General features: G+C 34.7%; 1 protein-coding gene across 6 annotated transcripts in view; it reads right to left on the bottom strand.

The window, feature by feature from the left end:
* atrnl1a (attractin-like 1a) overlaps positions 1-14,153 on the bottom strand; it is a 243,238-nt gene that overhangs the window by 34,480 nt on the left and 194,605 nt on the right. For all 6 annotated transcript variants that reach the window (XM_051916269.1, XM_051916266.1, XM_051916265.1 and 3 more), the window contains one exon: positions 9,561-9,668. In XM_051916269.1, coding sequence (XP_051772229.1) covers positions 9,561-9,668 — 108 coding nt within the window. The remainder of the gene's footprint in view (positions 1-9,560; positions 9,669-14,153) is intronic.

The following is a 14,153-nucleotide window of genomic DNA, read 5'->3' as shown; positions in this document are numbered from 1 at the left end:
ATAGACAGACTTTTTTAAGGGTTAGCGATTCAAATCACTATCAAATTTAGAATACTGCTCTGAAGGTTTAGTGGACTAATGACGCTTGAGATTGTATTCCTTGAGAATAATTGCAATTTCCCCCTTTTCCGAGATCAAGCAGGTTCAAGTCCCATTTATAGATCAGAAACAGGAACGAACTGGTTTTTACATTACTTATTACTTATTATTATTATTACTACTACTACTTACATGATTGAGCAATATACAGTACAATATAGCGATCAATTAATATATTATAGATAATTTATTTCAGACAGACAGACATAAATAAAGTTGGTTGGCAGGCTAAATACTAAATATTTCTAACACAATGTCCCAGTTGTGCTTATAAACAAACTACTTATCAATCATCATGGAAATCACAAAACTTAATGACCCAAAAACATTTTAAATAGAGTTTCACCTGAACATCACTTACTTATTCATATTTTACTGCAAAGGTTAACAATGTGCGTGTGTGTCTCTTATCTGCACAGAATAAACATACTGTACTGCACATTAAATCCATTAACAGTGTGTGTCCACATAGTAATTACACACACTGACCAATCAAGACTTCATGAGAGGACTATGATATCCATTCTTATCTTTTCTGGGCGGATAGAGCTCAGGAACAGTCAAAACATAAAGTGATATTAAGACGGCTAATGGATCGATTGATTGATAAAAGGTTTATGACCCCTGGAATACAAGACTATTGAACCAGCCCCATTGGCTAATGGCTCTTTCCCAGACTCTCTTTAACTAATATTGGTTAAACAGCAAATGAAACTTGACTGAAATGTACAGTACTGATGGAGAAAGCTTGTCAGTAACCAAGATCAAACACTAATGAATTCTTGCCTACATGAAAAACATAAGTTAAATCCAATGTATAATTTAATATTAAATAAAGATAAGTATGATAGCCCAAAGGTCAATTAGCCCTTGAGTGGAAAAAAAAATATTACTGGTCTCTTAGCTTTGCAAAAAGTCACAAGACAAGAACACAGTTTCCCCATCATTATTTCATAAAAAGCAAGTACAGAATATATCTATGTTTCATTATGTTTACAAATATTCTATCAACATCTTCTCTTTTATTAATGTGAAAAAAAAATCTTCTGTCACCTTGTACAAGCATATGTTGACTTGTTAACCTGCTGTGCCAGATGAGAGACTATTTAGTTTCACCTGTCAGTCTTTTAGCCCAAGAGAACATCTGGTTCGGATCTGGCTTGTGCAGCAGAGAAATGTCTGTTTTACAGTAACATGCAGGATCAGCTGAACATGAGACAGGGCAAAGTCAAATATCTCTCAGAGCAGCAAAACTGCTGAGTGAAAACAGGGAAGAGAATCAAGTAAAAAAGCTGCTAATATGGATAATAGACTGTGATCTGCGTGTGCACTTTTCTAAGCATTGCCTTTCGTGATCAATATTGGGCTTGACTGAGAAGAATCCAGATGTATGTGAAATGCCCTCCAAGGGCACTTCGACCTCAAGGGATGACAATGACTAAGGTCAAGGTTCAGGTTAAGAATCAGTTAAGCAGGGTTTGTGAGTTTTGGTTAAGTCTATTAAGAAATTGACATTTGCTAACCTATCCATAAGGGTTAAGTGATGTAGTCAAAGATTAACTATAGGTCAAAAAACACATTGAGTTGTTCAGCTTTTAACAAAGTTCAGCAGACTGATGCCAGATTTGATAAAATAAGTCAGAATTGTGTGTTTCACTGTGGGCCAAAAAATATAAATACACTGTTAAATACTGCAATGCCCAATTCCCACTGACTCCGGAACAGTAAAATCTCTACTTGTAAATGTGCGGTGAACTGAAGCTCAACGTTGCTCTGAGCGCGGTTGAGCTGGGGCAGCTGTAAGATTTATGAGCAGCTCATAAAAACCATTCACAGATCATCGATCTAGGAGGTGTTTTGGACAGAGATGAGAGGTGACAGAAATCAGCACCCCTGACAAGACACACATTAGAACCGAAGAGCTAAGCATTATGTTGAGCTTGCTTGAAGCACTGCATAGGACTAGCTTTGATTAAAGTGTCCAAAAACTGTGAAAGATGACATGGAAAGACCAAACAAATGAACCTCCTCATTTTCTACTGATTTCATAGATTTTACCATACGGCTGCTTCAAAGTGAAATGTGCCATTACTGTGCCCCTATTGAAACCAAGAAGAAATGCAAAAATAATGACTGCTTCCAAAATGATTTTCCTAAAGACTACATGCCTGCCATTGTTAGACAATTTGGGAGTCCTTCTTCAAAAACACACAATTTTTTGAGGCAGACTTTGATATTTCAAACCGCTCAAATAAACAATGTTAGCTCTTCCAGGTAGATGCAAAAAAAAAAAAAATAAAAAAAACGAAACAACAACTAAACAAATGAAAGAACAAAAACATCAAACCAAACCAATATGAAAACAATAACCCAAACTGAGAGAATAATAAAACAAACAAAACAAAATATAAAAAAAACAACAACAAAAAAACAAAACAAATCAAACTAAAATAAAAAACTAAACAAAAGGATTTAACCAAACCAAGAGAAAACAAATCAGACCAAACCAAAATAAAAACAAAACAATAAAACACAATAAAACAAGCAAACAAAAACTAAACAAAATCCAACAAACCAAGCCAAAACTAATCAAACCAAAGGAAAAAAGAAAAACAACAAATCAAACCAAAAGGGGAAAAAATGTGTACTTCCAACCTGATCTCATGGGAATTTGTACATATTTTACAAGGTGACTAATAATTAATTATAAATAATAATTTGTACGAATTTGTAAGTTTTTTGGTAAATCGTACATATTTTATGAGTTGTCAAATTCATATGAATTCGTACGAATAGCCTACCCCTAACCCCACCCCTAAACAAATTCATACAATTTGAGTGAGGTCGTATGAATTCATGCGAATTAGCCACCTCGTAAAAATATGTACGAATTGGTTGTGAGATAGCATTGGTACTTCATCTCAAAAGAACGGGATAGATGTGGGATATGTTTGCGTTTTGTGGACAGCAATCTAAGATTTCTCACTGTTTTGAATTAACCAAAGACTGAAGATCTGTCTGCAGGGAGGAAGAGAGAATCTGTGTAGAGAGCGCGAGCAATCTTCAATATCATCCACTGCTGTCTCATGATGAGCAAGACATGACAGACAGAAATAGAGAGGATCGTTTGTTGCTCATGAGAGTTGGCACTGATGCCGCTGTGTATTTGAACAGCTGAGATTGTTTTGATAAGCGCAGTCCAGAGACAGACAGCTCACAGAACAGATGTTTGGGTCCCTGCTCTGAGGACTACAGTTGTCATCTCCCTGATCGCTCCCACCACTCTCAGCTTTCTAACATCAACAGCACATTTGGCCAGAGTGAAGGGTGTAACTGATGCCTAGCAGAGAGAGAGATGTGCTACCTCATATTGAAGCAGCTTTCGAAGAAGGTTCTTTCTATATACATAAAACAGTAAAGCTACCAATTAGAGTGTATTCAATAGTTGTCTTCCCATATGAAAACGACAAAATAAGTTTACGCCAAAATCTAACAACACTTAAACTTAATAAAACCATTAATTTGCAATCACAGAGTGAAAACACAGAATACTGATGTGCAGAAAAGAAGATGATATTTACACAGCAACAAACTGACACAAAGTTTTATACATGCAGTATATACACTCATAAAAATGATCTTTTGATGCTGTTCACTTTATTTAAACAACTTATTTTGATTCAACACCATTGTATTAGGTTTCTGGTTCAAATTTAATCGCTTCATGTTAAATTGACTTGAAATGATTACTTTTTGACTTAACTTGATGTTTTCATATTAAAACACCATGTTTCAATCAAGTAAACTCAACCAGGACTCAATCAAACAGGACTTTCGCTTCCCATCATGCTTTGCAAAGGGGCTGATCTGGGAGAGTAAATATTGAAATAAAGTGTTATTTTAAGCAGTTTTTAGCAAGATGAAAAAATGGAGAGACTTTTTAATGTTTACTTCCTATTATGTTGGTATTTAAAAGTTCCTGTTGTGTTAATAGTTTCGGGGTTACCATTAGTGTTGAGCTTGTGCTTGGGTTGAGGACCTGCTAACAACAATTCAAATTACTTTAATAACAAAGTATTCACTATGGAAGTGCTCTTGGTGGCAATGGAGCTACGATCAGCTTAGGCTTATGATGCTTTTGGGAAATGCTGCCCTGGATGAAACCAGTATCACTTCTAGACTGCCAACACAGAACATAACATCATAAAAGTTATGTAAATCACAAGACTAAAAAAGAAGCAAAAATTGTAAGATTATTTGTATAATTCAATTAATATGATACTAAAACCATTCATTCAAGTTAAATGAACACAAATGATTCTAGTTTGTTTAACATGGTTGACTCTATTGGGTTTTACTTGTTTCAATCATGTGGAACCACTGTCCATGACTGACTGAGTTGGTTGGACATAACTATTTTACATAGATTCTTCCTTAGTCAGTTGTGTTGTCACAACACAAGGATATTGCATAGATTAAAAATAAACCTTTAATGTTGATAAAAACTAAGTTGGTTGTGTGGAACCACTGTCCATAATTGACTTGAGTTAGTTTAAAGTACCATTTTTTTGAGTGTAGGTCTTTAACACCTATTGGCATGAGGTTTGTTTATGAACTTCCTAGATTGATTGCCTTCTATGGCAGTATCTTAACAGAGATAGAACCTCATAAATTATGTTTTATTGATTTTAATATAGTTTGGTGTTAGCCTGTCAGGAACAGGATAGGGCACCATTCTTGGCATTGACATACTTAACATAAACGTAAAAAAGTTGATTTAATCAAGTGTTTAATCAATCAATTTATTTCAGTATTTAATTTTTTTTTATATCATTTTTAATAGTTATCTATATTTATAATAGTTATCTTGCTTTACCTGACACCTTTTGTTTTAGAATGAAATCATTAGAATGACTTCTGAAAGATCATGTGGCTGTAAAAAAAACAAACAAAAAAACAAACAAAAAAAACATCTTTATCATCACAGCTATAATTTACATTTTAAAATATTCAAATAGAAAACAGTTATTTTATTCAAAACAATTTATTTTTTCTTGGTGAGCATAAGAAACATTTTAAAAACATAAATAATGGTGGTGTAAGTTAAAAAAAAAATAAAAAAATAATTTAAAAAACCTTGAATGTTTTAAAGCCTGTGAATGTGTATGTGAATTTTATGCATTCGTGTGAATAACAATCATCTTTACCCAGTCAGACAGCTTATAAGTGTCATAAATAGTCTTTATCTCCACACAACCCACTGGAGGTAAATATAGCACATTAAAACATTACATATGAAATTGATTCATTTCTCCCAGCATTACAAAAACACTGGGCTGCTATCGATCAGTCTACACACAGAGCGAGATATGTTTTGGCGTAGTGCAGGTGCTCTGGGCTGCGGCTTCATCAGCTTTATTACATTGTATGGACATTATATGGATGGAAGATTTATGCTAATTACTCACCTCTTTGTTTTATAATGCAGCAAGGTCATAGAGGCTGCTGCAATCAGATGTGACACAACAGCTTACCTAGGGAATGGCAGCCTATGATTTGTCTGCTTGTTATTTCTTGCATGTTGTCAGATCTTACAGTGAAACACTTCCATAAAATCTATCAATAATTTAACACTCTTGATTTAAGACTCAATCAAACAGTTATCAACTACTTAGCTTAGCTATAAGGGGCTTATTTGTGGATACCATTAAGCTAAATAGTAGGACTGCCCCCCCACCAAAGATTTTTCTAGTCGAATAGTAGCCGTTCACATAAGCCATTAGTCGACTAGTCACGTTTAAAAGTAATGATTATGAATGTGTCGGAATAAAACAGGAGTGAGACTGTCTGAACATTTTAATAATTTATTAATAAACTAGTGTTTTCTGAGTCAGTGTTGACTGCAAAGATGTTGACGACACTCTGACTTGTCATCCTTACAGTATAGTGGATGCGCCTATAGAGAGAAATACACTTTAAGTTAAATGTCAAGCAGAAAGCGCGGTACTAATTTAGCTTCCATACAGTTTTCAAAAGTATCGACTTCGGTACCAAGTGAGTACTGAAATTTTAAAAATGTGACGCTTTGAGCACTGTTGAGTGGACACCTCTGATTGGCCATTGTGTTCACGTGCTCATCGGATACATCTGTGATTGGCTTCAATGATCAACGCTTCAAAAACATGTTGTAAATAGTCGTCAATGATGCTCTTCACCGAGCGCTTACACAGATACAGATGGGAGCATTTGAAAGTAGGCATCTATCGCAGACCAGTCCGCTGATAGACGCCTGCTTTCAAACGCTCCCGCTTTCAAATTCAAACACTTCCGTGTGCTTTCAAACACTTCCATGCGTTGATCATTATAGCCAATCACAGATGTATGTGATGAGCGTGTGAACAAAATGGCCAATCAGAGGTGTTTATGAATCCGCTCAACAGTGCTCAAAGTGTCACATTTTTTAAATTTCAGTACCGACTTCGTACTGAAGTCGGTACTTTTGACAACTCTGCTCCGCACAAACACTTGGATATGCGCCTAATAATAGCACACATTTATCTAGGTTAACATTAGAGCTGGCGGCCATATAAAGTGACTAACGTTAGGCTACTACTTTTTTGTTTCAAATGACAAGCCTGCATGTTTGATGTCGATGAACATCACCTTTTGGGGTCATACTTTACCCTCTCGAAATGATCCCACTTTGTATTTCCTTACCAATATAATTACCACATGGACTAACAGTGTAACGATCTGTCCGTCATGGACTACATGACTTCACCACTTCCTGTGGATTTTTTTTTTTTTTTTTTTTTGCAACCAACTGATCAATTAAAATTTGGTTGACCAATTCTCATGGACTAACGTTTAGTCAATTGTACTAAATAAGGTCTTAAATAATAAAAATAATAATGATAAAATATAATATAAATAAAATAATATATATTTATATTTTTTATTTAATTTAATGGTTAAATATAAAATAATTTAAATAACAGCTTTATTTTTTTCTGTTTAATTTAATTTAATTTCAAAATTAGAGGTAAAAAATCCCCAGAGGAACAGCTGCTCTTGTTCACAGCAGATGTTGTTTGCACCTGAAGAGTTCTGGAGGTAAGAGTGAGGACACCTCAGTCAATGAAAGTTTCTCGCACACTTCAGTCCAGATATTGAGCACAGCATGTCTAGCACACTTTTAGCACTCAGCATGTTATTCTAGCAATTAGTGGTTTTCTGGTATGATTCAAATTATATTGCAGCTATTAAAAACAAGTCTAAGAGGCTTGGGCGCATTTTGAAAGCACATCCAGATTTCCATGCATATGTTCCCAGAGCTCTTTTCCAACACATAGTGCCTACACAGCCGCACAATGCAGATGAGCTGCAATATAAAGAAGCCGTCAAATAAATAACAGACCGCCAAACATTTGTTTGACTTTTATACAAGGTCAAAGATTGCAGATGGCATTTAAAAGATTTTTGAAAAAGACTGCATCTTTGAAAACAAGTGAGAGAAGCTCTAACATGGCCGATTAAAGGAAGAAATCTCACCACATATCATCAAAATAAATCGAAACAATTCAGCTGGCATGTTATAAATATACAACTTCAATCATAGCCTGGTGAAATCAGGTAAAAAGAATATCTCAGAGAGTAAAGTAGATGTCAAGTAATTACTATTTGAATTGGTGTGAAGTGATCTTTTCATATTACACTTGTAGTGTAAAATTGTTATATGCTTTTCTCTGTGGAAAGTACTTTGACAACAAACATTTCCATTCAAGTGCAACAGTCAGTGCAAAAGAAATGTTCAGGGCCAGTAAAACATCCATCCGCAGCCTGTGCTTACCAATCAACTTAGGCATGAAATGTGATGATGGCCCTGCTCTTTGGCCTTGCTGCTTAATGAGCGAATATTCACCCGTATATTATGCAATTATGCTAACGGAGACTACACTGTTACAACAGATGTTGTTTAATCAACCTCTGAATGAGGAAAATGCTGCAAATTCATGATTTCCACTCTCTTCTATTAAAAAAAAAAAAAAAGAACTGAAGAAAGCATTGTGGAAAAAATGATAAACTCAGTGCAAGTTCTGAAGTTCTTGGTGCGTGTTGCTTTTTCAAATGCACATTATAAGTAACTAAATTTCACAGCGCCTCCAGAGATGGAGCAGCATTCACTGCAAAGCGATCAATTTAAATCAGTTAATCAACCTCTGCATGAGGAAATTGCTGCAAATTCATGATTTGGTTACACAGTGAGGTTAATCTAGGGTTACACGATTAACCGAAATTAACCAAAATCGCAAAATTTTTAATTAAACAAGTATATGTGCAGTGAGTTTTATGGCGAAGCGCAGCAGTGAGGTCAGAGTGTATCGATCAGTTCGCAGTATGGTGCTCCATCTCTGGAAGCACTGTGAATTTGAGTCACTTATAATGTGCGTTTGAAAAAGCAACACGCACCAAACATCTTTCTAAACTTGTAATGAGAAGCATTTACAAACCTGCTGTCCAACAAAAGAGAACATTTAATGACGTTTTTACTCCAAACTCACTTCACAATGTCAGAGTCGAGTGTTTGAAATAACTTCCTTTTGTGATCTGACGTGGCTTCATATCATAAAATGAGGCAGAATGATATTCTTTAGAATTCTATACAGTGATAAAGGCTATGTTGATTAGCATTGCATTATAAATGTACACTATTCTTATGAAATACCCAAGATCTAGAAGAACACAGATAAAACCATATATTATCACAATCATATGTTTATTGTCTTTGTGTTTCATCAGTCAAAATATCTCTATCTGTGTTTTATTCAGCTACAGCGGAATCTGGATGCCTTTGTCCATATAAGGGATTTCCTGGAATGTCATAAGTTTTATGATTTCTATGAGTCTCACTTGTGGACTTTCTGCGTGAGGGTGCCCTCCGGCGATGAATATGAATAAAACAGACGTTACATTACATGCATGTTCTCACTAATGCTCACAACACCCTATTTATATAAATATATATATTTATTTATATAAATACTACTTTTCTGTAAAGAAATTTGAAGTAAACATGTAAATCCATCCAAGTTTTTCACCAGTGTAGAGAAGTGGACAGGAGTGTTTTTTTCTCTCAATGGATGCATACGATTTTCTGACAAAAATTAAGAAATTACAGACAGATTTTTATCATAATAATTTAATATTTTATAATAAATCTTCAGACCTTTCTGATGATTTATAGGTAAATGAATTGGTATTTTCAAGTGCTCAACCAAAATGGATGGATGTTGTTAGTGATATTGGGTTATTTAAAGAAAAATGTGTGTCTGTGTCTATGTCTATATAATATATATACATATATAATAAACAACAATCCAATCCATTCCATCTACTGCTTCACAAATATAGTAGGTAAATGACTATCAAATATCTACAAGACTACAATCGAAGGTACCCACCTCCACCTGGCCCTGCAGAAGCTCCTCCTCTTCCTCTGGAGCATCGAGTGCCACTGTAACAGAGGCAAATGGACGGCTGGCCATCTGCTGGCGCTCTCGCATTAGTTGCTGTAGAAAGAAAAAGAAAAAAACAACAGTGTTCAGTTGCATAAGATTATTACATAAATGTTATGAAGAAGCATTGTAATTTTAATAATATCCCTTGTGTTGGCTTAATGCAAGGAATATTTTAAATATGTTTTGACCCACTGAAGTCTTGGGGGGGAGCCATCTTAGATAAACTTTTGATGATATATTAGCCACTGAGGTAAAAGTTAGAAGAAACAAGTGTCACGACAGATGTTTTCTCAGCATCTTTTTCAATTTGATCTGAGTCACTTGCAGCTGCATCACTCACATCAGCGAGGGTCTGAATGTTCTTGTTCCAAACAGTGGTATGTGTTATCACTTTCTCTAGTCTGTGCCAAGAGGACAGACATGAGACTGAGAGGATGTCAAGGTGAAGGGAGGCAGGGTGTCCGTGAGTTGATTCATAGGAGAGTCACGGTGATGATTGTTAAAGTACGCTTGGCTATGTGTAGACGTGTGTGTCATGGTCAAGAGACAAAGAAACTCACTAGTAGAGCATAGATGGTTTATGTTCCCTGACAAGTCCTTCGGGAGGTGAGAAGGACACTGTGGCATGTCTCGCCTGAGCTTGTAAATGGCCCATAAAACACATAATTAACCTCCACATGCAGTAAACAATGCTTGTTTGTATGTGTGTATGAGACCAATATGCTTAGTTAGTTTATAATAACGACACATGCATGCATACTATAGAAGATATAAGAATGTTCTATTGAATGACAACAGTCAACAATAAAGGTCATATCAGAACATCACAAGTCTAGAAACTAGGGAACATCTGCTGTAGCTTTTATATCACAGAACAGAGCAAATGAAAACTGGTATTTGAGAGAAAATAGATATGGTCAGAATTGCTTTTTATCACATGAACTCACACACTCTTCATGCTGTGCGTGCACAGTATCATACACAACCCCATTTCCACAAATGGTACAGTATAAACTGCAGTTCTTACGGGAGCTGCGAGTTTCTAAATGGGAATGACTTACATTATATGTAGCAAAACACCTATAAAACGATATGAACACACATACAAACACAGCCAACCAATTCTGTGTGTAAGTAGGAGAAACACTGAGGTCAGTATGCTTTCAATGTCTCCCCATGTATTTTATAAAAAAAAAAAAAAAAACATGAATGAGGGATATGACGATTACTGTAGCACCACTCCTTATCATCATAGTAATTAAATGGAATAATTCTTGCCGAATATGCTTTGATTCCTTCCTGACAACAACGTAATTAAATAAGACTTTATTACGTTAATTGTAAGAATGAATGTAAGGAACTAAAGCTTAGTACAGAAAATTTCTTGATACTACACAAGACTTAATGTACAGTCGCTTTGGTCCTTGTCACAGAATAAACCTGGTGATAAAAGTGTCTTTATCATTCAGAAGGGGTTTCTTTTGTGATAATGACTGGCTAACTGTATTATTATCCAGCTAATTGCACAGCTACTTAGCGAATAAATAAATGGACATGAAATATTGATTTGGTTTATAATGATTTCATTATGTGAGATGAAAAAGACTTTGGAATGATATGAAAGACTTTTGTTGGTTATTATACAAAAATGATGCAGAATGCCACGACTGACATATCAACATCAAGTATTAAGGGAGCTGGGTAATAGATTATGCTTTTGTTCAACCACAACTGATTGAGCACAAATGTGTTTCCCATTCCTCAAACTCATCACACCTAAAAAAAAAAAAAAAAAAAAAAGTTTACACCTTTTAGCAACTGACAAATGCCAGGATATCAGCTACTCTATCTCTGAAGTAAATACACTAGGATAAATATGGATTTGCAACCCTAAAGTCAAAGAGTACAGTGCATTAGGATAAGTACAATACACTTTTAGGAGTAATTCATTAATCAGTTGACTTTATTATTCTTTTACAAAAATATCACACACAAAGATGCTCGGTAAAGGCTGAAATTCACTACCTTGAGGCTGATTTACTTAATCAATGACACCTCCTCTGGGTTTATCCTGATTTATGTTTTCTGAGGCTCACATAATTACTCAAACCTTTGATCAACCAATTACCCAATAATTCACACATGCAGTCTCATTGCATTCAGAGGGGACAGATACACAGCTAATGATATACTACAACCCAAAAAAAAAAATATTAAAAAAAGATTAAAATTATTATCTAACATACCTTATACTGTTTACAGACATACATTCAGTTTGTGTATTGGTGGTGGGGACTTTTCAGTAACTTTCTGAGAGGTACATCTTTAAATAAGTAGGTGGCAACAATTGACTGTCTTTATGAATGTGTCAAGTGACGTTTCTGTCTAGTTTGTACTTCTGAGGGTACGTGTACATGACTATGATGTACTAAAAACAGAAAACTTTTTCCTTTGCATTCTTCGCGTACGGACAACAACGCTGTCAAAACGATCCCGTTCACACGGATCTGCAAAAAATGAATAAAATGCTGTATTATGCATGCCAGGATAGTAGTTGGCAATGTCACTTTGTAAAGAAGCACTACACGCCTATAGACTGAACACATAATAAGCATGTGCATGGCATCACTGTTTTCACAAATTTGTGTTTTTGTTATTGTACACTTGCATTTTGAAATCTGTTTTCAAAAGTTAGCTTGTTTCACATCCCCAAAACGCAGTTGTCTTGTAAATGAACGGCCAAAACGCATAAAAAGTTCTCAGTTTTTAGTTGAAAGCAGTGTAAATGGTGCCTTAGTTTACCTATATTAGTTCATGTTTACTTTGTCCATGATTCACCTGCAGCTGAATAATCCATCCAATCATTTTCCAAACATTTTCCATACCGGTATAAATTCCTTATTAATTATTAAATTGTTTAATTAAGGTTTATATATGCTAGTTTTAATATAAGCACTTTAAATACAAATACAAATACAAAATCAAGATCATACTAAAAAAGGGGGAAGAAAGTTTCATCAATTCAATAAAATTAAACAAAATTTTTACATAATCATTATTTGAAAGGTGCATAAAAGTGACTTCTTGCTCTCTTACCCTGTTAAAATCTTTTTACTGATTTGCTGATCAATTCAGAGTTCTAGTCTTTATTTCAACAATGGGATTAAAACTCTGTTCAAGTTAATTTGCTGATTTTGGGAAGAAAAAAAAAAACACTTGGTATTGTAACATCTCTGTGCAGACTGCAATATAATTACATGATAATAATTGATTGTGTGTGTAGTAAAAAGGCATCCATTATCAATTGCCTCTATGGATGCAGTACAGAACAATAGCAGTCACACCTTTGAATAGGCTCTTTCTGAACACAAATTGATAGAATGGGTACCACAGGGACCCTTAGCTAAAGGTGACAATAGCACCCAGACATAGGTCTATAGTGGATCCGTTGTAAACATCCACAATGTCTTTCTTCAGAACGATGCACAATAACTCTGGCCGATAAGAGAGTGTAATTTCCGACTCATTCCGGCACGGTTGTAACAGAAAAACCTGTTTACATTCCAAACACAGACAGAAAATTAAGCTCTTTTGTCACCATAAAAAAACAAGGCATCTCACAAAAATAGGACACACTCAGTTTTTATTCAATAGCATCCAAAGGACCAAGTTGCTTTGCTCCTAAACAAGCATAATTGTGGTCTGTTTCCTCAAGCGTTTTGTAAACTGGCAGAAAACAGACTAAAAGCTCATACAGGCCATTCACTCCACGTGACAGACTAATTGCATAATAGCTTCACAATATATCATTTCTATCCTATTGCCAACTGCTGAATGACTATGCTGGATTAAAGTCTTGCTCTTCAGCCATCTTATAAAAACAGGAAATGTCCTTGGCTCAACATTTATCTGTGCATCACATAAATGTCAGTCTGTGACATTAATTTCTACATTCCCTATTTCTGTAAGATTTTTAAAATATTTTTAAAGTCTCTTATACTCACCAAGGTTTCATTTAGTTGATTAAAAATACAGTAAAAACAGTAATATTGTGAAATATCATTACAACCTAAAATAACGGTTTTCTATTGTAAAATATTTTAGATTGTGATTTATTCTTGTGATGGCAAAGCTCCAGTCTTCAGTGTCACATGATTCTTCAGAAATCATTCTAATATGCTGATTTGGTGCTCAATAAACATTTCTTTTATTATCAATGTTGAAAATAGTTGTGCTGCTTAATATGTTTGTTGAAACGGCCTTTTTTTTCAGGATTCTTTGCTAAAAGAAATTCAAAAGACAAGCATTTGTTTGAAATAGAAATCTTTTGTAACATTTTAAATGTCTTTACTGTTACTTTAGAGAAATTTAATAAATCCTTGTTGCATAAAAGTATTGATTTCTTTCAAAAAAAAAAAAAAAAAAAATCTTTCTGACCCCAAACTAAGGCATTTTTAACATTTAAAATTTATATAGTGTATAAATTAACATTAATACAGGTGAATAAAGGCTGTAAAAATATTGTTCATTGTTAGT

Source organism: Ctenopharyngodon idella, chromosome 13 (assembly GCF_019924925.1).
Source record: "Ctenopharyngodon idella isolate HZGC_01 chromosome 13, HZGC01, whole genome shotgun sequence".
In the NCBI taxonomy this organism is placed as follows: Eukaryota; Metazoa; Chordata; class Actinopteri; order Cypriniformes; family Xenocyprididae; genus Ctenopharyngodon; species Ctenopharyngodon idella.
Note: the sequence above shows the minus strand (reverse complement) of the source record. Positions and strands in the feature narration are given on the sequence as shown.